This window comes from Colias philodice, chromosome 16 (assembly GCF_061535455.1).
Source record: "Colias philodice isolate Cphi_HAF_F1 chromosome 16, ilColPhil1 Martin Lab GWU primary, whole genome shotgun sequence".
Taxonomy (NCBI): Eukaryota; Metazoa; Arthropoda; class Insecta; order Lepidoptera; family Pieridae; genus Colias; species Colias philodice.
In genome coordinates this window covers 3,699,465-3,724,975 of record NC_143101.1, presented here as the reverse complement: position 1 = coordinate 3,724,975, position 25,511 = coordinate 3,699,465, and the positions used below count along the sequence as shown (strand labels likewise).

General features: G+C 32.8%; 1 protein-coding gene across 1 annotated transcript; it reads left to right on the top strand.

The window, feature by feature from the left end:
• Window positions 1–7,200: 7,200 nt before the first annotated feature.
• Window positions 7,201–22,765, top strand: LOC149481559 (uncharacterized). The gene is made up of 2 exons (XM_089705266.1): window positions 7,201–7,502; window positions 21,664–22,765. The coding sequence occupies exons 1-2, from the start codon at window positions 7,475–7,477 to the stop codon at window positions 22,506–22,508; spliced, it is 873 nt and encodes a 290-aa protein (XP_089561392.1). The 5' UTR covers window positions 7,201–7,474; the 3' UTR covers window positions 22,509–22,765.
• Window positions 22,766–25,511: the final 2,746 nt, after the last annotated feature.

Below are 25,511 nucleotides of genomic sequence, written 5' to 3'. Positions count from 1 at the left end.
GTCAAAAAAATTGCGTCGCTTCGAATATTTAAGTTAATATTGTTGCTTATTTAATGAATATTTTCCGAATATAAAGAATGCATTGTATTGTGCAAAATTGCAGAAGTGTTTGGATACCAAATTCTGGCATAGAATTTCACAGGCAAGTGTATATTTAAGTTATTTACAATATTCCTCAATACTCCTGCATTTACCTGTTTAGAATCATTTCAATGGCAAAAATTGTCTAATTTAGCATCATTTTAGTAAGCAGTCATGTTAAATTTGTTATTTCCCTAATACTTTATCATTTTTCAACAAGTTTTCAATAAACTTTAACAAGTAAGGTAACCATGATGACGAGTTTTTATGGATAGCGAAGAGAATATATTGTAATAACAATATTATGATGAAAATTTAGAACACCATTTTAAAGATTGTTACTAGTAATTAAACAACACACGACATCGGTATTGCACTCACATGTAGTTATAAGATTGTTCGTTTTTACATTGAAATTTATACTTTTTTAACTTACCTCATATTTTTTTGTTTTACGTATTTCAGCTTTCCAAAAAGTAAAATAAAAAGAAATATATGTGCCCATCAAGGTTACTGAGGATTACGACCCAGAAAAAAATACCTTTTGAAAAATAAACTTTGTAAAGTTAGCTGAAATTTGTGCAAGGCTGCTATAAACAGTTTTTCTTTGATGATTTTGGCTTGAAATTGACCCGTCGAAGCAACGCGTTTAAAAAGAAGATCTGAGTAGCTTACAATTTGGTAAACAGCATCTGATGCAAAATACAACTTTCCTCTATTTACAAAGGATGTTAATGCTATATTATATCGGTTCATATCCAAGCTTTGTTGCCAAAAGTTATTTAAAACTATCATTCTATACCAATTAAAATTGTATGTACCTATAAAGTATGACCATAATATTATAATATAAATACTGTTAAAAATATATGTCGTTATTATTTATAGACCATGATTTTTAGTTTTTTCTATTTTGAAAAATCCTGAATTTACAAACCAGCGTGGTCACTCGACAGAAAGAGACAAAAAACATGACTGACGTCATTGAAGGTCATATTTTCTTGTTACAAGTTAATGGTCATAGTGCAATCTCCAGTGTATTAGATATAAGCTTCTTGGATAAGTCTTGAAAAATCGGTACTTATAGTCTGTCCAATATAGGAATTGTCTTTTGACAGCTCGACGGTTGCGGGTTGATGTTGATACCATATGTGATGACTGATGTCCAAAAGATTATCGATTGTGTTACCATTCCGATTATAAATTTATAATATTATTATAATTAATCGAATCAAGTACGTAAATACTAAATAATAATTACTACGTAAACGTTATAATAAATAATGTAATAATCAGAACACATATCGATACATTTTATGTTATACACTAAACTAAACGTGTCATAATCTCTATTGTTGAGCCAATTTAATAGGCAACATTTGACGTCTATCAATTTTATCTTCGAAGAGAGGTAACCTGCTTAAAAACATCGATTAAAGTGAATTAATCGATACGGATTTGAAACATTTGCCAATCGAATTTATTAATTTATGATGATTTTTATTCACAAGTAATCAATGCATTCGATTCTAGATGTCATATTTCGATTTTTAGAGTAACGTCTCTGGTATTTAAAAAGAAAAAAGGTTTACTGACACAAAATTGTAGTGACGTCAGTTCTTCAATTCAGAAATTGTTTATTATGTTTAGAATGGTTTATCAGTAAAATGAAATCTTAAAATTACTTGTATCGGTCATTATTATTATAAATATGTAGTCGTAATTGAAAAAAGTCAAGCAAATGTGCAGTTCTAACAAAACGAAATATCATGTTATATTCTATGTCGTCGTTACTAGGTTACGTTCTTGAATTTTGTTGAACTGTCAAATGTTGCCTATTAACCCTTATTCAAACGCGAGCCTATGGAGGAGCTAACAAAAAAGTAATATACGTTCCTGGGTAATTTTGGGTCGTAGATTTCAAAAATACACACAAAAAAGGGGTTAGTGGGGGGGAAGTACCCTTTTTTCGGTGGGAAGTATATATCCCGTCATCTGTTCTCTCTTGTAAAAAGTTTGGAAAGGTGGGAACTATAGCTCCCAGTGTCCACTCCAGATATCAATATTTTAAAACACTAGTTAGTTGCCCTGACTCCACTTGTGAATTTAATGTTATCGTAAAAAATTATAAAGATCAAGTTTTTTAATAAAGGAGGTGAAAGTACTCATCAATGCAAGTTTCTTTTACTGAGGGAAGAATTCGGGAATTGAAAAATGAATGACTTCAACATAAAAATGGCATTTTTCTAAAACAAAATAAAAACAATAGGTAAATACTAATGTATTGAGTTAAGATTTCTAATTTTCTGATCAGGAAATAACGAATAACAATAAATAAGTTGCTTATACCAACTAAAAAAGATATTTTAGACACACAGATTTTATATATAGAATTTCCGAATGTCGTGTGCAGTGACGAACACTGGGATGATATCTTCCCACTTAAAGACTTAATTTCAATCGACTCTACCAAGGTATATACGAAAGATTCTGGGCATATTTTTACGTTTCACGCAACCGTAATATAGTCTAGTTTACATAGCTAGAACTCAAATCTACTTATCTAATTTTTTTTGAGCACTACACCAAAAACTAAAAAATAACGGTCGTTTTCGGCTGCAAAATCACGTCACCTAACTTTGACGTGTGTTTACCATGACATGTGATAATTCTCTGAAAAGTGTTTCTATGAAAAAAAGTTCTCTAAAATGTTAAGATTGCCTAGATAAATATTACACTGCATTAGGTTTAAGCATATAAAAATAAAACACGATTTACTGCAATCTGAGACGTGGGAAGTATAGCTCCCAGCGTTTTAATAAGGGTTAAAATGGCTCTACTATAATAATTATTGGGACCGTAATATTGCATTTGACAATAATATAGTAAACGCATACAAGAGCTAATCATTCATAATATTACAGAAGACTCCTCATCGGAAGAATCTAGTAAATTATAATTCTGACGACATGATATTAAAAGAAATTAAATTACTCTCGTAGTTTTATTTGTTTGTCATAAAGTAATAAAAAAAGTAAATCTTTATAACTATTATGTTAATATTTTATTTGGTTTCTATACAACATTTTATTTTTAATTAAATTAACTTTTATCGATTTTTTTTCATCACCTTCATACTTTTGATAACCAAATGAAATTTATTTGACTGATAGTTTTTGATACACAGAATATGAATGAATGAATGAATTAATGAATGAAAAATACTTTATTAATTTACACCTTATAGAATACATTTTATAAACTTAAAAATATAATATGCCTAAGTATGCTTTTTTTTTCACCTATTTTGACTTACCTGTTTACACCTGCTTGCCAGGTAGTTATTCACTGAAATGAGTAGGCAAGCATACCTGCATATTCTGTGTATCAAAAACTATCAGTCAAATAAATTTCATTTGGTTATCAAAAGTACAGTACTCCAAAATTAATAATGCGCATGCAGATCTTCGCTAATTATTGTATTTCCAGAAACACCCGAATCACCCCGAATCATTGAATCGTAAGTGCCCTAAACAATGCACTTGCATCTTGCACCTTGTTGGTCATACACAATCGAAAACAATTCGGGCGATAGGTGACGGTAGCCTGTCAGTCTAAAAATTCAAAAATCCGTCAGTCGTCTTTATTGGTCTTTATATATTGGTGGTGACCGCACGTATTATCTCTGTATGGAATTATATAGAGCTGCTGTTACATACCTTTCTTAGTTTTGTTTCAAAGTTGAATTTTCCGGTAAAATGATTATTTACACAGGTAGAAGATAGCAGTGGCGAAAGTGAAAATTAATAAGAGCATAATGAAAGTTGATCATTCTGCGATATCAGAAATACAGATAATCTCTGATTCTGTAAATCCTTTGGACTGAGATTTTAATGATTAGATTTCTAAAATTTAAATGTAAACCAGTGTTTGAAAATCATTTTTTTAAATATGAACTTTGTCTTATTTTAACCTTCCATACACAATGATATTATATATAGAAACAAGAGGTAGATACGTCATCAACGCACCAAAATTGCTTCCGTGAATTGGTCCTATTTGGGACCAATGCAATCAGTCAGATTGTCACCGGTCCCAGTGAGCGCATGTGCCGATAGGTACATTAAAGTTGTCGAAAATGCCTTCCTGTGTGTTCAGAAAGTGCACGTTTTCGTGCAAAAAGATAAAGGAATATCATATCACAGGAAAATATATTAAATTATTACAGTTTATGAGTAAAAATAACAATTCACAATTCTTTATGAATGACACATGCTTGACACTTGTATTGAAATAATGAAACTTGAAAGGGATAAAACATTGCTTCAATCACTAGTGTGACAAAGCTAGCGTACACTGTGTTCAAAGATTATCATGTATAAAAAATTATATTCTTTTAATATCATGTCGTCAGAATTATAATTTACTAGATTCTTCCGATGAGGAGTCTTCTGTAATATTATGAATGATTAGCTCTTGTATGCGTTTACTATATTATTGTCAAATGCAATATTACGGTCCCAATAATTATTATAGTAGAGCCATTTTAATAGGCAACATTTGACAGTTCAACAAAATTCAAGAACGTACAGTGCGACACAAAAGAGATGAAAATAAATGAGGGCGCCACCGTCGCTCATATAGCAACACTGATACTGCGACGCAAGCGATCTTGATATTATAGAATAAAAATCCAAAAATGTATATAATATAATCTAAAATAAATACCGCGATTTAAACCGTTATAATTGTTTCAGTGTAGCAATAGTGTAATTTAAGACAAAAATACATTAGTATTTTAATTGACCTACCTAGGTAAAATTTTACTTAAATGTATTTGGAATTAGTTATTTTATAAAAATCAGTCAAGTGTTTAGACTGAAGAAGCGCACATAGAATCAAACATACAAACAAACAAGCATACATGCAGCTCAAACACATTACCCTCTTTCTGGGTCCGTCGGGTAGAAAAAAACAAGGCGATTTGAAAACCACACATTTTTATTTTTTTTTGTAGATAAATTTTGTACATTAATATAATTCATCAAAATCTAAATATTCTACTCCTTCAAAGGACTGATCATCACTCTGTTTCGAAGTACTGGCAAGAGGGTACGGGGCATCTTCAGTATCTGTAAATATGATACAGTAAATATGATTTTTTTTCTTATGGTTTGATTGATTAATAGATAGATAGCTGTATGAAAACAGTTATCACTATACTATGTAGTAAAATCTAAACTAGGTACTTTATTTGAGGCTGGTTGGATTGGATATAACTTCTTGACTCAAATTGTGCTGGTCGCACTATAAAAACTAGTTTTTGTTTACATACAAATAACCTCAAATTAATTTGCGAAAACGTAATAATCGCCATACATACATACATTAAACACTCGTTACTAATGGAATATTCTATTTTACGTAGTACTGAGCAAAAATAAATGGAATCTCACCGGTATATTCTGCTGTACGTTTGTAAACGTTTTCCAAATCAGTCAATAAATTTCCAGCTTGAAATTCGGACAAACAACGAATAAAAACTTTATACACCACATCACGGACACCGCTACGTTTAACCTTTTTCATAATGTCTCCTTTTTTATTTAAATTTCTTGTTCTAAATAACAATTTTATCTCAATAATTCTCCACTTCACGAAAAAAACAACAAATTTTTATTCAACTTGACAGCTACATTGCCAATTCAGGGTTGCCAGGTAATGAAAAACGAATTAGTTCCAAAATAATTAATTTCATCTCTTTTATGTCGTACTATAACCTAGTAACGACGACATAGAATATAACATGATATTTCGTTTTGTTAGAACTGCACATTTGCTTGACTTTTTTCAATTACGACTACATATTTATAATAATAATGACCGATACAAGTAATTTTAAGATTTCATTTTACTGATAAACCATTCTAAACATAATAAACAATTTCTGAATTGAAGAACTGACGTCACTACAATTTTGTGTCAGTAAACCTTTTTTCTTTTTAAATACCAGAGACGTTACTCTAAAAATCGAAATATGACATCTATAGATACGTTATATACTCACAATATATCCAAAAAAAATGCTTCATATGCAGTGTCAGGCACACACAAATACAAGTATCATTTTACTTAATTTATTACATTCACAGACTGTATAAGAGAGATGGCTCTAATAAAATGATATAAACAAAAAAGACAAAGATAGTTTGTCACTTCCGCGCAGGTGTAAGCAAAAGTCATAAGAATTCACCAATTAAATATAAATAAACAAATAGTTGCCATGGTAATTGGCATAGACTAACGACACAGAAGGTTCAATGTTATAGATTTTATGTTTCCTGCACAAGTAAACAAATGTGACAATTTCATTTACTATTTAATTATTATTATGATGTTGTATTAAAATGAAAAAACTTTTTTGGAGATATAACTGTATTAAGTATTTATTACTAGCTGTGGTGTTCGTTTTCGGTCATCATCATTTACCCGATAAACACCCACTGCTGAGCATAGTCCTCCTTATAGAATTCCATAAGTACCGATCTTACGCTATTCGTTTCAAGGCAGTTCCCGAAACCCGTACAAGGTCATCACTCCAACTTGTAGAATATAATAATAGTGGTGCCTAGATGAAAAAAAGGATGAAATTAAAGAAAGGATGAAAAAGCCTTTTTTATCTAAAACACAAATAAAATTTATGTTCAATAGCTATTTACAGAAAAGCAAATAGCATTTTTCGTCAGTAGCGATAATCTTTTCTTTAATGTAATACGTATATTCAACATCATTTTTGCAAAAAACATTTTTGCCATCACGATTTCTTTGTATATAATAAATAGATATAAGTATTTGTTAATTACATGCACTGTGTGGATTTAAATATAAAAATAATCAAGTATTTACCCAAATCGAAATTAATAAAATAACCGTTCTATTTTCAATAATCGTCTTTGGTTGTCACTTGTCACTTGTCTTGGGAATTTCTATTGTTAGTTGTGGTGCATAAAGTATAGATTTACTCTATGCATGGGAACTACCCTCTCCCAATCAAATCGCAATGACCACAGCAGATTATGACGTATTCAAGTTAGTGTAAATTATTAAACTCTGGTTTCAAACAAGATATTATTTATCATTTCGTCCTCTGGACTCTGGTTATATATGCCTATGTGCTCTACGAGCACAGTTTTTACATAGCTAGTATAGTTACTATACTCTTTGAAGTACAGAATCGCAGATTATAATATACAGTAACTTGTTCTCGAGGAGTACACACTTCATTCAATATTGCATTCTGCGTAAAGTGATAAGTGATTATAACTTTGTGCGTTCGGCATAATCACAGCCGTGTATCAACATTCGTCGCTCTTCATCCAACATAATATTTAACATGGAATGTAAAAACTTAGTACACCGAGGTAATACCCTTACCCTTCAAGTTGAAATATTTGTCTACAATAATAAGCCTAGTGGTAGATTTACTTTCGAAAGTCCTAAGTACATTATCAGTGGCCTTGGTGTCTTCCAATTAAAATTAGTATGTTTTAAAAAAGACGGCCCCACGACTGACAATTTGATTTTCATAAAATTCGTAAAACGGCGAGAAGAGGATAATTTTAAATACAATATCAAATTCACCAGCCATGCATTGGAAATTATTAACAAAAAATTTATAAGCGACGATGGAAATTGGCATTTAATTCATGATACCAAGAAATTTAATTCATATACCATTGATGTTTCAATTGTAATGGACATTCTACCGCCTGCTAGTGCCTTTGCATCTCTGCATAAGGACAGGGATTTGATTGATTTTGAGTTAAGAGGTGAAGATGGATCAGTACACATGCATAAAGCTGTACTTGCCGCTTCCAGTCCAGTTTTACATAGGATGTTAGGTGGCACTTGGAAGGAGAGCACTGAAGGCCTTGTAGATGTGCCTGGCATGTCCAAAACCACACTGGAGGCTTTTAAAGACTATTTATATTTGCATTCTTTACCTGACACTGGTTTGGAACATTTGCTCCTTCTTGCTTCTTATTATATGATGCCAGATTTAGAAGAATTATGTGTGCATAGGCTGGTGAACTGTCTTACAGCTGAAAATGCATGTGATTTGCTAGAGTTTGCTGCAAAACATAAGATGACAAGACTTTTAATTGCAATAATGGAGTCTGTTCAGAGTCGGGAGGTCAGTGTTGAAGATATGAGAGAACATTTTATGAGTGAGATTAAAAATAAAATGATATAGGTCTGATTTTATTTCATTCATGAAGATAACACATATTATGTATGTTTTTTGTTTAATTGTTATAGTTATTCCAGTAGAATAATATATTTTCATGTAAGAATAAAAACATAAGTAAATAACTCATTTTTGTACCATGGACCTAAACTTTAACCGTCTTATGTATTTAATGTAGGGGTAAAGTGGAAAGAAAAGTGTGAGCATTTTTTTTTATTGTATCAAAATGATATAAGTAACACAATAAATATAATTTAAATTGGTTATGATTGAATTTTGATTACATTTCCATTATAGTAATAAAATAAATAAATAAGCAAATATAATATTGAGCAAATATTACTACATACTTACCATAAATAAAAAAGTTTATGTAAGGGAGTTTAATTTTATTTCATACATATTAACAAATGCTCTCTTCTATTTTTCATAGTTAGGAACTACATATTTGTATTAAACTAAGAAACTTGTATATTTATTATACATTCATTTGTCTCACTATAGAATGATTTTAATAATTAACTTTTTTTTGAAGTGTTTGATAGAAAATGAAAATTAATTTAAGCGGGCGCACGCTGCAGGTACCCGCCTCGCGGGTATTATTAATTGAAAGGTAGGTACGTTGGAGAAGCGCTGCGTTAAGTTGAGAATAGAGCAAAATGAACAATCTTCTAAGATGATACGTTTAATATTCAAGGCCAAATCTAAAAAAATAAAATATATGTATATCAAACTAGATGAAATTTTCGAGAATTCTGTAAATGATCAAAAACATAAAATTTTAAAATTGACTCAATAAAAAAATAAATCACAAAGTTAACTAGGTACAGTAGAACCTCGATAAGTTAAAGTCCAAGGGAAACACAAAATATTTTAAGTTATAGAGGTTTTAAGTTATCAAGGGTCTATCCATTTTTCACTGCTTCTATAGCTTTTAATTTATCGGCGTAGGTGAGGGTTGTTAGTTTTCTTTTTGGACTCATTTTAAGCCAGTTTTATCACACAGTAAGTAAAGCGATGTTTCCAGGACAACTATCAAAAACTTATGATGCAAGTAAGTCGTTGTCATAAAGCTATCCGCCGCAAAGCTTTGAAGAATTTCGATAAAGCAAACAATAGATAATGTATTGTATACGTTAACAATACATAGTAAACACGTGCAAGCAATAAATACCGAAACCTTTTGTTTTGACACTCTTTCAAAATGACTCATTGACAAATAATTTTATGTTATAGAGGTTGTGGAAACATTTCTTTAAGTTACTGAGGGCCAATACAGAGATTATTTATTTAAGTTATAGAGGTTGCGTATTTTAAGTTAAAGAGGTTTTGGGCTCTGATGGGAAGGGAACATATAATTTTTTGAAGTTACAGAGGTTTTTATGTTATCGAGGTTTAAGTTATCGAGGTTCTACTGTACCTCTAATTTTCATACTTACGTTTTCTACTTGACATGGTAATACCTACCTATTATGATTTTTTTTTCATAAACGAAAATACTAGCTCTGCTCCGCGGTTTTACCCACAGTGCTCCGCCTCTGTCTGTCACAGCGAGATGATAATTGATAATATATAGCCTATAGGCTATAGCCTTCCTCGATAAAAGGGCTATATAACACCTAAAGAATTTTTCAATCAGACGTAGGGTGGAGTCTCCTATTATCGGCCTGCTCCTAATATCGGCCTTTTCGAGAAAATGGAATATAACTATAAATATTGATCTTTAATCATAAAAGTTTTAATGCAAAAAGAGACTCTATATACATAAGCAAAACCTCCCAAATTTCGGTGTGGGTATCTCAACTGTAGAAAATTCAGTTGGCCATAGAGCACGTGCAGGTACAAACGTGCGTAGTTTGGCGGCATTGCGTAGTCAAATCCCTGAGTCGACGCTTTACGTGGATAAGTATTTTAATGGAATTAAACAAACCTATAGTATTTAATTTTATGTGTTCTTAAAGAAAAACAGTCAAATTATCGATAAAACAGTGTGTTTTTGGTGTTTTTACATTTATTTGTCTTTTTAATGAAATAATTGCGGGGCCGACATTGGGGATCTGTTTTTGCTGATAAATCTCAATATCGGCCGGGTGGTCGATATTGGGGTAATGCACGAAAACTTCAAATCTCATGTTTAGCTATTTTATATGTTAGCAGTGATATTAATAAGATTAGAAATGAAACAACAGCTCCGTTTGATCACTGGATCCTAAAGTTGGCCGCCTAAAAACGATTTTTGTTAGCTACGGCCGATATAAAGCGAATCGATGCGTAATAACGGCCACCTTAGTAAAACCTTTTCTACTACCGTCGGACTTTACACTAAACAGGGAGGTGATACATTAATTTTTGTTAATAGCTAACGTAACGGCACCAGTCTTGTACAGATTAAGGAAAAAATTGAAGTTTTTTGCAAATTTCTCGTAGGTTTTTTAACTTTATTGGATATTGTTTAGTTATACCTTTAGTTCAATGTTAGTTTAACGTAACCAATGTTAGAAAAAAGATTACAATGCATAAATAATGAAGTTATTTATAAATTAAAAAACCACTTTTTTGCACCAGTGTTGGACAGTGAAAAATCTAATGATGGACACCCAGTTTTGGACAACATCCAGTTATGAACACCCATTTATGGACTGTACCTAATGTCGTTTCTCCAGTTATTTACAATTGGAGAAGACTTATAGTTATCAATAGAATCTTGAAAATGATGATTGGAATACAATAAATCGGGGATGTATTTATAAAAAATAATACTTATTAATTATTTTGCATACTTATAATATTTAAAACAGTCTTAATTTCCATTTTCTAGGCAAAAATTGCACAAATGCATCGTTAAATACGAGTTCTGTCCGTTAAGAAACACCAATATGGTTTTTTTTTAAGTCAGGGATGAAAAATATAACTAAAAAAAGTACTGCCATTCCATCCATTTTGGGACTTCTTCTTCTTTGTCATATCACTCTAGGGGGGTAGATGTTACCCGCGTCACGATGTTCCGCCGTATCTCTCTGTGTCCTGGCAATTGGCATTCCGCTACACTCGTGAAGTGAATCGCCAATCTGAATCCGCCAGCAGCCTTAATCTGATCGGTCCATCGATATGGATTCCAAATTGTAGCACGAGGCAAAAAGCTTTTTTTAAACTGTTGTCAAGACGGTGTGGATGAAATTTAAGCGTGTGTGCTATATGGTGGTGGAATTTAGCAGCAGACAACGATCCAAACAGTTCATCAGAGAACTCTCTAGATCTCTCTATTAGATATTATGTTGTTGGACCCATTAGTGTAATTTTAACAAAAAATATCAATGTCCATTATAGGAACCAAAGTAAATCCAGTCATGGACAATTGTTGTACAATATTGGAACCCTTTGTTTGAAATGGTCGTGATAGGCATATTATTAATCAGAAAGAAAAGACAATACAGAAAAGCGCATGTAATTAATATCTTTAAAAAAAGTTTATTTTCGACAAATGTCCATAAATGGATATATCCATAGAATTAAATCCAGTTATGGACACTGATGAATTTTATTTAAAACAACATAACCTATCATGATACTAAATCGTGTATCATTTCGTACACTTAACTACTATAAATAAAAGTAATATCAAATTTTGCTGACATTTATACAAAAATTCTTATAACCAAAATTGTGTCCTCACTTCCTTAAGGATTTTCTTAGTAAAAACGGATTTTTTCGAAACGAGTCGCAGCATCTAAACATAACGTTCTGCCATCTTCAAACATTTTGGCCGAATAAGATGAAATGTCGTATTTTGATAGCTTATGAACCAAACTTTTATTTTAAGTATTGCCAAATTATATAACGTTCATTTTGGTCTTAATATTTAAATTTAATATTTATTTTGTCCATTACTGGATGCTTGTCCACGACTGGTGCCGTTACCTTAGGTATGTCAAAATCATGCCGGCACAATCTAAACTAGCAAAAGATCAACTAAAAGTAAAACGTTGGCTATTGCAAACGTTTTCCTTTTTGTTGACCTTTTTGTTTGTCCTTTTTGTTGACCATAGTAAAATTATAGAGACAGTGAATGCCGTCAAAAATCTAAATATGAGCATCAGAGAAGCATCTCGACAATACGACATCCCGAGGACCACTTTACAAGATAGACTTCATGGAAAAATAGACACAGATTGCACAGTTGGTAGAGATACCGTCTTAACTCTTAAACCGAAATGAAGAAGAAGAAATTGTTCAATGGTTGATACGGATCTACGGTTTACCTATCTGCGGTTTTCCTAGTTCACGTAGCAATGTGATAAATAGCGTTAAAAATATTATAAAAGAAGATAAAAGACCCAATCGGTTTAAAAATGGAAAACCAGGGAAAAAGTGGTATTCCTTGTTTTATAAATGAAAGAAGCTGGCCAGGGCTGTAGTTACAGAAGAAAGTGGTATAATGACTTACAAGAACATAATATAAAATCAATCGGACACGGAAGACATATTGTAATAACAAGACCCACGGAGAATATTAATGGGGATGAGACGAGCTTTAGTATTTTTTCGAAGACAGGGAAAGTAATAGGGCCTAAAGGATGGAAGAACATTTATGAAGTTGCTAAGGGCAGTGAAAAAGTAACAATAAATGTTTTGCTAGTCATATCTGCAGCAGGAGAATCTTTATGGTTGTTTTCCCTACATCCGTAGACCACCAAAAGTAATCTTTATTAGCACACCATCGTCCTGGTTTCTTCGTTTATCAAATAGTGGGTGGATGAGAAGTGAAGTAGTATTCTATGAATATGTTGGTGAAATGATTGGGTGATTTCTTATAGCACTTCCAAGCCAATTCTTTTTCTAGTTGATTGACACAAGTCTCTTAACCCCGTATCTTTATTTGTCTTATAAGAATACTGAACGACGAATACGAAAAGACGATCATGATAGGTGAGTTAAAAAAATGATGTGTATCTCAATTGATAATAAAAAATGTAACCAGTTTTAAGTTTTATTGGTCTAACTTCACGAAAAGGTATGCCGATATTAGGGCCAAAGACGGCAGATATTAGGGTGTTAGCTTGGTGTTAGTGGCCGATATTGAGGGAAATCGGCAATGTCGAAATAAAAATTCTATATTTAATAAAATAACAATAGATTCGTAATTTTGCAAATGTTGTAATGGAGTTTCAATATCTATCTACCCAAAAAAGGCACTGTAAGAAAGAAATAGCCATTAATGTAAAAATTACACCCAGTCAAAGTTCAAAAAAAGTTGACATGGCCGATAATTGGTGCCACCACCCTAGTTCCCGCATTTAGCGCGTTCAAACAAACTCTTCAGCTTTATAATATACTAGCTTACCGCCCGCGGCTTCGCCCGCTTTGTCTAAAACCTAATAAATTATATACTAAAACCTTCCTCTTGATTTAAGCATACAAAGGGACATAGGGACAGAGAAAGCGACTGTTTTATACTATATGTAGTGACTAGCTGTGCTCCGCTCCTATTGGTCGGCGTGATGATATTATTATATTGCAGGTATTGGGACCATAAAATGTTACCATGTCTGATAACTGATTCAAAGTTATCACAGAATCAAATCTATACCTTCCCAGATACATTGGTCTTCGGCGTTGCCGCTATTTAGTAATAATTTCAAATCACTTCTTGTATCTCCAGATATAGTTTATAATATAGGCATAACGAAACATGATTCATAATTATGCTTATTTAGACTTTAAAAATGCATTGAATTGTAAAGAATGGGAAAAATATAATCACATTTATACTGACGCATCAAAATCATCACCTCAGAGTTGTGTAGGAGTTGGAGTGTTTCACCAGCAGTTAAACATTTACATAAAAAATAAACTTCCGCCAGAATCGTCAGTTTTTACTGGAGAATGCTTAGGGATACTTAAGGCCGTAGAGTATATTATAATCTTAATGAAACTGCCAAAAACAATTATATTTACAGATTCCAAGAGTTCCTTGCAAAGTCTTCACAAATTTTCATTTCATAATAAACCCTTTTACCCCATTATTTTTGACATTAAAAGTAAATTATTAGAATGTTCATTCAAAGGTTATGCTGTTATCACTGTTACATTTGCTTGGATACCAAGTCACAGTGGTATCCAAGGAAAAGAAAAAGCTGATGAGTTGGCAAGGTCTGCTGTGCGATGTGTGCATGACTTGGTCAGTTTGCCTTAAATTTACTTGCACGAGTCTTGTGAAAATCTCTGGAAACAAAGTAGTTACATTATATTATAAAGGAAAGCAATATTATAAGTTACAAGAAGTTCCCACTAAACCTTGGTTCAATAAAGTTACAGGCTGTAATTGTAACCTCTATTATTATAAGTAGACATCGGATTATATGCATTTGCATATTTGCATATGCAAATGCATAAAACTCGCTAATTACGGCGTTAGTGCATATTTTAGCCTTTTTCCCCAATAGTGCATATTTCGTTAAGTAACGGGAGTTTTGATTGGTCGACTAACCTTTATTAGCCAATCAGAACGCTCAGCGAGTAAACAAACCCTATTTTGGCATGGTAAAATGGCGAAAAATTACAAAATGAGCTCCAATTTAAGTAAATTTTGAGCTATTCAAAATAGGGCTAGATTACCCTAAAACTTAAAACATGGGTTGAATTCCAAAAAAGGGCTAGATTTAGCCCGGAAAGGGTTAAGGTGGCAACACTGGGCTCGCGGGTGACAAACGTCACAAATTTGCGCTCGAAAATTAGGTAAAAATGCCTAATTGTATATTGGCACAAAAACTATACTAAATTTCATGAAAATTTCACTGTATTTGTACAATCTTTGATTTAAATATATAAAATAATAAAGGTTTTTTGATTTTGTATTGTGCATATTTTAGGCATATCAGTCGTTTTTAGTGCATATTTCGGCCTTTTTTAGTGCATATTTGCATGCATATTTTGGCATTTTGTTAGTGCATATAATCCGATGTCTAATTATAAGAATGCGTCTTGGTCATACATGTTGCTCAGCTCATCTTGCGGAACTGGGTATTTTAAACAGTGCCATTTGTGAAGGTGGAACTGATCTAGGAGACATAGATCAATTATTTGCATGCCCCTTACTTGACCACTCTTTCTTTATATCCAACCTACTATCCCTTCGTATTTCGTTTCCTACTCGTATGTTATGTTTACTACAAAATCCTATAAAGTTATACAACGCCTTAGCATCATTTATAATAAGTAATAATTTAAAGTTATAATAATCTTAATCTTTATATATATAAATCTCGTGTCACAATGTTTGTCCTCAATGGACTCCTAAACCACTTAACCGATTATAATAAAATTCGCACACCATGTGCAGTTCGATCCAACTTGAGTGAGGTAGTTTAAACATGTAGGTACCACGGGCGAAGCCGGGGCGGACCGCTAGTATAAATATATATATTTGTATCTAGTAACATAAAATCACTACATAGTATAAAACAAAGTCGCTTTCCCTGTCCCTATGTCCCTATGTCCCTTTGTACGCTTAAATCTTTGAAACTACGCAACGGATTTTGATGCGGTTTTTTTTAATAGATAGAGTGATTCAAGAGGAAGGTTTATATGTATAATAACATCCATTAAATAGTGGAGAAGTACTGTTATTTTTGAGGTTTCTAATGTGATGTCGTAATTTTTTACATATTTTCCGCTTACATCGCAAACGCAGGCTGAACCCTACGAGTTTTATCAAAATAATGTACTAAGTATTATACACATTGAAAAGGTCTACAGAAAAGTCCGCGATGGTATATGTCTATCTCTTATGGATAACCCACAATAACTTTTTTTTGTCATTTACTTTTTACGACAAATAATGGCTAATTTTCGATGCGATTTTAACCAATACAGCATTAATCCTTAACCAATTAAATACCTTGAATACATTGTTCATTTAATATAGATCTATATGGCCCTTTACACTGTATGATTTAAGTGAATATTTTCAAAGATATTACAGATTTAAAAATTGCGGGACGTAGCGTTTGCGGCGATACCGGCCGGCCGCCCGGCTATCGGGCGAGTCGAGCGGGCCGCTATGTTTTTAATTTTATATACAACGTTCACAGTTTTTCTGTAGTGTATTTTGTATCAGCATTGCACCCGTGCGAAGCCGGGGCGGGTCGCTAGTGTATCTATAATACGTAAATAATAATATTAGCTAATAATCTAAGTATACAGGGTGTCACGGACTTCCTATCGTATGCTTAATGGAGCATATAGTGTTTAACCTTCTGATGCTGTAAAAAATATTTATAAAATCCGGTCGTGCAGGAAAAATTATCTCAAAACTTTTCAATAAACTTCGTGTTCGTAACCCTAACTACGCGGATCATACACGCGAGCGTTATACATAATCGGTCATTGACCTCGAACGCTATGCTTAACCTCGAACCTCGAAAATAAATACCTACTGTTTGGATAATATTTTTTAGAGTATACGAGACAAATACACAAGTACACTATCGTTTATTTATACAAATAAAAAAAAAAACGAAAAATTACTTAGTTCCATCGCCTTCTGACCGCACCCTTTTAATATTGAATCATATTTAATCTTTACTTAATTTTTTTAATGAGATACATGCGTATCAATTATTTTTGTACAATGATATTGAAATAAGGTACATAGTACATACCAACTTGTAGAAATTTCAGCAAACAACATGCAGTAGGTACCTATCACACACTTCACTTCACAACATACTAAAACATTTATTCTTCTAGAAGCACTTTTGAATTGTCATAACATAGTTTTACCAATTAGGTACCTCCGAACCGAACAAAAATACGCTCGAAAACAATTATAGGACGGTAAATTCCGCTGGTGATTGCTTCTCTTCCGTCTATGTACCTATCGCTGCCGATATAAATCTCGAGCTGCAGCGAGCTGATTACCATCCTCTGCACCCACACACAAAATCATATTGTAATACTCCGCGTTCGTATAATACGACATTACCGACTCAGAAACTCACAGATGAAACACAGAAAACGCAAACGATAGCAACTTGACACCGAAAGATGAAACAAGCGACTAACAAAAATTTATTTAAAAATTTAAAATAATTACTTACAAACTTCAATAATAATACGAATAAACGTACAGTGTGGTTTAGGGATTCGTAGGGAAATGTTTGTAAAAATAGCTATAATACGAATGATTTAGAATACTTACATAATCATATCTGTTCCTTTCAACTTTTGCTAGATGAAACTCAATAATTAAAATATGGTGCCTAAATCTAGATTAGAGTATAAATAGCAACTTAAGGTACCTAAATACCTATTAAATAATAATATTATTCCCAGCATAAAACTTAAAAATATCATTTCATGATAATTTCATATTAAATTATAATATGATTGTATTGTTTCATTTGTAGTTACAAAAGAAAATTGAAAGTAAATAATAAAAAGATAAGTAAAATAAAATATTAAATAAACAACGGAACCATATTTTTAAAAGGCGGCATTTCACAAACGGAAGGCGGCGTTACCTTTGCTAGGTGCACAAAGATACCGCCGCCGGCACGTGTAAGCGTCCGCGTATTTTAACCCTTAATCGGCCATGACTTCAAACAAGTTTATTTTAATACATCAGTACGGGGTTATATCGAGATTAAACAGTAAAATATTAAAAAGTAAAATATTGGGTAGCTTATAGGTTTTTTTGGCGGTGGGATATTATTTTCCTATAACCATTAAAAGTTATGTTTTGTGGGAAATTATTTCCCATATCCATGAGCATACATGTGGGAAATAATCTCCCACTTTTGCCGCTTTTGCCCGCGCCTTTACTCGTCGATTTTAACACAGGGACAAAAAATAAAAATGCATCATTAAATTTATTATTTATTGAATGAATTTATGTATGAATTTTTAAATTACTTTTTACTTTACTCAACTTTTTACTTTTTATACCTACTTGGTATCCTTACAGGAGAAAGGGAAATATATTCCCACTTGAAGATTTCATGCACGGCTACAGGGTATTAATTTCCCACCATTTTTTAAATTAGAAAAAATAACCCAAAGTAACAGCTTTCGTACGTTATTTTTTTTATATTTGATAAATAACACGTTCTTCTTTACGAATTATAAACAATTGCATATTTACAGGAATTTTTCTGGGCGTAGATCCAAAAACTATCTTGAATTTCGGGAAAAAACGGTCGTTTTAATGAACTTTTTACTTCGATTGTCTACTGACATTCACAGTTGACGTTTAGAAAGAAGTTTTACTAGAAAAAAATTAAAAGAACTATCTATCTTAAGGTGCGTTCCTTAAATTTTACCGTATCTTTAAAAATACAAAAAATAATAATTAATTTGTGGGCAATGCCGAGGTGAGAAAATAATATCCCCATGGCTTATTAAGGGTTAATAATTGCACAAATTTTGTTAAATTGTTAGTGCTTACTGCTTCACCAAACGTCTTAGCGTAAGGGGCTGTGGGCTGTGATAGATCTGCGCGGGAGATTTGGGATCGTTCGTCGTAATTCGTATTTTGTGTTTATAATAATTAGTTAAAGTTATTAAAGCAGTGATTGTATAAATCCGTAAGATAATGTATTTAAGTAGTTACGAGATTTTCTTATGTTACTTAGTTATTTTAAGAAGTGATTGATATTTGGAGTAGTAGGTATTTAATACATTATGTAATATTTGTTTACCTTCGTCACTCATCATAAGTCATCATTGTGCAATATGTATTACGATCCTGTGATTCCTGTGCATGATAATCGGGTGAGTGTTTGCATTTTGAAACCGTTGATTTCTTCTAGTAAATATGACACCGTGTGCATGTAATTTTTGTTTACGACACATCTAATTACTAAAAATCATAAGTAAAACATACTTTCTATTTCTTAAATCAAAGTATTAGGTATTATTCATTTTCACTAATAATTATTAATTTAATAGCTTTAACCCAAATGGCAAATAGGGTAAGGTCGTATAATTATCAATAATTATTAATATTTTAGACTTATTTTATTAAATAAATAAATTTATTATTTAGCCTTCACAACTGAGTAGGTACTATTATTACAATAATTATTTTGTCAGTAATCTTAATTATGTAGGTAACTAGTTGTTATGACTTATGAGTTTGAGGGAGTCGTACTTTATTTTTATCGTTATGAAAACTTTGATACTTAAATATTTTTTTGTTGTTTACAGAACGTGTTGTTATGTGTATTAGCTTAATGAAGTTTTTCGATTCATGAAAAATCTGAAGACTTCCTCGTAAAATTAAAAGTATAAGTAAGTAAATATGTACCTAGTAAAGCAAAAGAAAAAAACACATTGCATAATGCAGACAAAAATAAGGATTAAAATATGTAAAAAGTATTAAAAGGGCGCGACCGCGGTCAGTTTCAGTTTCAGTTTTTTTTTGGTATAAATAAACGATAGTGTACTTGTGTATTTGTCTCGTATACTCTAAAAAATATTATCCAAACAGTAGGTACATATTTATTTTCGAGGTTCGAGGTTAAGCATAGCGTTCGAGGTCAATGACCGATTATGTATAACGCTCGCGTGTATGATCCGCGTAGTTAGGGTTACGAACACGAAGTTTATTGAAAAGTTTTGAGATAATTTTTCCTGCACGACCGGATTTTATAAATATTTTTTACAGCATCAGAAGGTTAAACACTATATGCTCCATTAAGCATACGATAGGAAGTCCGTGACACCCTGTATATATAAATATTTATTTCCCAACTCCTCTGCCTTAAATCCCAATCTCCTAACCTTATTCCTTACATAGGTACCGCGAAATGTTTCCTTACCTTTTAACATACTTGACATTGGCAAATAGTAACATCTTCTTGCCATGAAAAGCAAAAAAAAAAGTATAATGTTTGGACATACAGTATTATCTATGTTCTGTGTCTATGTTTAGGGAAGTCCTCTGGTTAATGGTTATAGCTGTGGTTATAGCCACTTGTTATAGCCTATGTGTATGTGCTCCGGTGCTATAATGTCGCCTCTATACATACCGCCAGCGCATTCGCCAACGCGCTGGCGCGGGCGGTGCGCTTGCAAACGCGCTTGTGAGTAATCCACATTCCACATTGGGAGGTCGTTCAGTATGGTTTGGTTGTGGTAATAAAGTAGGATGCTCTTTGTGAAGTAAAACATTGTGAGGAAAACGGCATGTCCAAGAACCTTATTTATTTGGCACTTTTAATACATACAACATTTTTATTTTATGGTACTTATTTTTTGGGTTCCACAGGCAGTTTTCACTCTGATAGAGCTCAATAAATTTAAATGTTTCCTCGTTACTCATATTGTTCGCCATTTTGTCAAGTTAGGTGTTAATTCGCCGCAAGAAAAAAACGTGCACTCCTGATCGCTGCTACAGTCAAACTGATCGCGATTCGCGCGGCTATGTGTGCAGTGTGGATGGTGCGCCAAGCTTGCGACAAAGTGTCCTTTGATGTTGCCGACACCGCGCGGCAAGCTCGCAAGCGCGCTGGCCAACGTTCAAATACCTACCACCAACGCGCGAACGCCCGTTCTACACATTGGACCAGTGCATGTGCCAACGCGCTTGCCAACGCGTTGGCCTATGTGTAGTGCCGGCATAAGATAATAAGAGCACAGTTTCAACTTTCAAGTTTGTACAGAAAGGCAGATTGTTAGTATTAGTTAGTTCTTTAAAGAAACGAATCTTCAATGGCGGCGCTTATCATTCCCTCTCGCTCACACACGGCCGTACGGTATGCAAAAAAAAATGGAAAAATAAAATCACTAAAATGTATTTGATTTTCCCTATAATAGTTTTTATCATAAATTTACAATGACAATTATGCATTTGCGAAAGTAAATAATGTTTTATTGGAATTTGACAAAATATGTTCTTTGGGAAAAGTTGTTCAGTTTTATGGGCTTATTACAAGTATTATGGGGATTTTATTACATTCTGTATACGTAAATATGATAATTCATATAAATACACAAATACAATAACAAAAAAGTTTGTCAACAAACAATTTGAAATAATTAATAAAATAATTATCAATTTACGTTATTTTTATTTTCTTTTTTGATGATCCTACCATCTGTCAAAGTCAGCTTTGGCCGCCATTGAAGATTCGTTTCTTTATTGAACTGACTAATAAGTTCTCGATGAGTACACACTTCATTCAATATTGCATTCTGCGTAAAGTGATAAGTGATTATAACTTACTCTGTGCGTTCGGCATAATCACAGCCGTACAGCCGTCGATTCGGCATAAATATTCGTTGCTCTTCATAGAACATATTTAACATGGAATGTAAAAACTTAGTACAACGAGGTAATACCCTTCAAGTTGAAATTGTTCTCAACAATAATAATGGTAGTGGTACATTTAATTTCGAAAGTCCTAAGTACATAATCAGTGGCCTTGGTGTCTTCCAATTAAAAATAGTATGTATAGGTATTAAAAGCGTAAATAATGCCTATGGATTTGATTACAATAATTTGATTTTCATAAAATTCGTAAAACGGCGAGAAGAGGATAATTTTAAATACAATATCAAATTCACCAGCCATGCATTGGAAATTATTAACAAAAAATTTATAAGCGACGATGGAAATTGGCATTTAATTCATGATACCAAGAAATTTAATTCATATACCATTGATGTTTCAATTGTAATGGACATTCTACCGCCTGCTAGTGCCTTTGCATCTCTGCATAAGGACAGGGATTTGATTGATTTTGAGTTAAGAGGTGAAGATGGATCAGTACACATGCATAAAGCTGTACTTGCCGCTTCCAGTCCAGTTTTACATAGGATGTTAGGTGGCACTTGGAAGGAGAGCACTGAAGGCCTTGTAGATGTGCCTGGCATGTCCAAAACCACACTGGAGGCTTTTAAAGACTATTTATATTTGCATTCTTTACCTGACACTGGTTTGGAACATTTGCTCCTTCTTGCTTCTTATTATATGATGCCAGATTTAGAAGAATTATGTGTGCATAGGCTGGTGAACTGTCTTACAGCTGAAAATGCATGTGATTTGCTAGAGTTTGCTGCAAAACATAAGATGACAAGACTTTTAATTGCAATAATGGAGTCTGTTCAGAGTCGGGAGGTCAGTGTTGAAGATATGAGAGAACATTTTATGAGTGAGATTAAAAATAAAATGATATAGGTCTGATTTTATTTCATTCATGAAGATAACACATATTATGTATGTTTTTTATTTAATTGTTATAGTTATTGCAGTAGAATAATATATTTTCATGTAAGAATAAATACATAAGTAAATAACTCATTTTTGTACCATGGACCTAAACTTTAAACGTCTTATGTATTTAATGTATGGGTAAAGTGGAAAGAAAAGTGTGAGCATTTTTTTTTTATTGTATCAAAATGATAAAACACAATAAATATAATTTAAATTGGTTATGATTGAATTTTGATTACATTTCCATTATGGTAATAAAATAAATAAATAAGCAAATATAGTATTGAGTAAATATTACTACATACTATAAATAACAAAGTTTATGTAAGGGAGTTTAATTTTATTTCATACATAGGTATTTTAATGTGTAAAACATGGACGTATAAAAAAAGACGGACGCCGTTTTACGAACAAACAACGTGAAGCCACCGTAGTAAGCTAGCGATCGTGTAAAGACAATGAACACGCACACATTCTCACCATAGTAAGCTAGTCGGCCGCCATTACGTCGTGAACTACCGACTGATTAACTGCGTCACTGTTTCACAAAAAATATTTAAAATGCCGTCTTGCGTGGTTAAATGGTGTCGCAACAGTACAATTTTAAATAACAAAACACAAGGGATTACATTCCACAGGGAAGCAAGTTAGTTCTTTTATGTTTTAATGACAAAATTATTACGGCAAAATTTATAGAAAAAAATACAGCCGCCATTTTCATCAGGACAGCTGTTGCCATAGTGTTGCCATGGCAACATGGCACACACACATGGATGTGTCGCCGCCATTACTAGGCTTCACTCAATGTTTAGGCGATACTCCGTCCGTCTTTTTTTATACGTCCATGGTGTAAAAATGCTCTCTTCTATTTTTCATAGTTAGGAATAGGAACTACATATTTGTATTAAACTAAGAAACTTTTATATTTATTATACATTCATTTGTCTCACTATAGAATGATTTTAATAATTAACTTTTTTTTAAGTTTTTGATAGAAAATGAAAATTAATTTAAGCGGGCGCACGCGGCAGGTACCCGCCTCGCGGGTATTATTTGAAAGGTAGGTACGTTGGAGCAGCTCTGCGTTAAGAGTTGAGAATAGAGCAAAATGAACAATCTTCTAAGATGATACGTATAATATTCATGGCCAAATATAAAAAGTTAAATATATGTATATCAAACTAGATGAAATTTTCGAGAATTCTGTTTGATCAAAAACATAAAATTTTAAAATTGACTCAATAAAAAAATAAATCACGAAGTTAGGTACCTCTAATTTTCACACTTAGGTACGTTTTCTACTTGACATGGACAACCTACCTATTATGATTTTTTTTTCATACACGAAAATACTAGCTGTGCTCCGCGGTTTTACCCACAGTGCTCCGCCTCTGTCGGTCTCAGCGAGATGATATATAGCCTATAGCCTTCCTCGATAAAAGGGCTATAATATAACACCTAAAGAATTTTTCAATCAGACCAGTAGTTCCCGCGTTTAGCGCGTTCAAACAAACTCTTCAGCTTTATAATATACTAGCTTACCGCCCGCGGCTTCGCCCGCTTTGTCTAAAACCTAATAAATTATATACTAAAACCTCTTGATTTAAGGTGATTGCTACGGTCTGTTCCCAGCCAATGTCCCGCTAGATGGCGCTGAATTCTACATTTCTGCATACAAAGGGACATAGGGACAGAGAAAGCGACTTTGTTTTATACTTTGTAGTGACTAGCTGTGCTCCGCTCCTATTGGTCTTAGCGTGATGATATAATTATATTGTAGGTATTGGGACCATAAAATGTTACCATGTCTGATTCAAAGTTATCACAGAATCAAATCTATACCTTCCCCGATTCATCGGTCTTCGGCGTTGCCGCTATTTAGTAATAATTTCAAATCACTTCTTGTATCTCCAGATATAGTTTATAATATAGGCATAACGAAACATGATTCATATGCTTATTTAGACTTTAAAAATGCATTGAATTGTAAAGAATGGGAAAAATATAATCACATTTATACTGACGCATCAAAATCATCACCTCAGAGTTGTGTAGGAGTTGCCAAGTTAGGTGTGAAAGGGATAAAAAAACATACAGGCGTCATTCAACGTCATATTTTCTTGTTACAAGATAATGTTCATCACAGATGTTCATAGTGCAATCTCCAGTGCTTAGATTACAAAATAAAAGACAGATGGAGCGTTGCCGAACTACCGAATGATTTATCGTCATTTCCATAAAGCTATGTGTGCTGTCAAGTGTCATTTCGCCGTTGCACTGTACGAACACGGTGCTTCCGTGTGCGTGTTATGTTACCAGATATTGAAAAATTTCCCAAATTTTTGCTCGACTATGGAAGAAAGAGGGTTATGTTTTTCGAGTGTATTGTATAATATTTCTTTGACACGCCCTGCAGTATAAACTGTTGGATCGATTTTGAGTTGTGACTTGTGAGGTGTCATTGCAATCATCTGAATTATGAAGGTAGGGGTGGTAGAGATGTAGGCTTGGTAGGCTACATAAATAAGCAGTCATGTTTTAATTTTTATTTTTATATAAATTCGGGTTTATGATATTATTTTATAATAGATATTGTAAAAATTATTTTTTTACATAAAGCACCTAATACCTATCTACTAAAGTTATACAGGGTGTCCCAAAAAGTAGTGATGAACGGAAGCTGGAAGGTAGAGGACCTAGAGGGCTATCCGAATCACCCCCATGTATGTAATGCGATTTTTCGTATTTTCGGAGTTATGACGTTTTTTTTCAATTTTGTCACCTATCGCCGAGTACGATGAGATTTTCACTCATGGTGACGTCAATTATTGCGGTAGATGCTTGATTTTTTTTGTGTGCTAAGCTGAAAGATAGGACAATTCAGTATGGTAACATTTATTATCGTTAGATCTTCGAATGGAATAAAAAAAAAGAATTAAATGCCAAGAAAGATAAAATTACCCAGTA

What these genes read in the sequence shown, in the direction of transcription:
- LOC149481559 (XM_089705266.1), top strand. Translation starts at nt 7,475, where the DNA reads ATGGAATGTAAAAACTTAGTACACCGAG. An exon ending in TAAAAACTTAGTACACCGAG is followed by an intron (nt 7,503 to 21,663) that starts GTAATACCCTTA and finishes TAGTACAACGAG; the next exon opens with GTAATACCCTTCAAGTTGAA.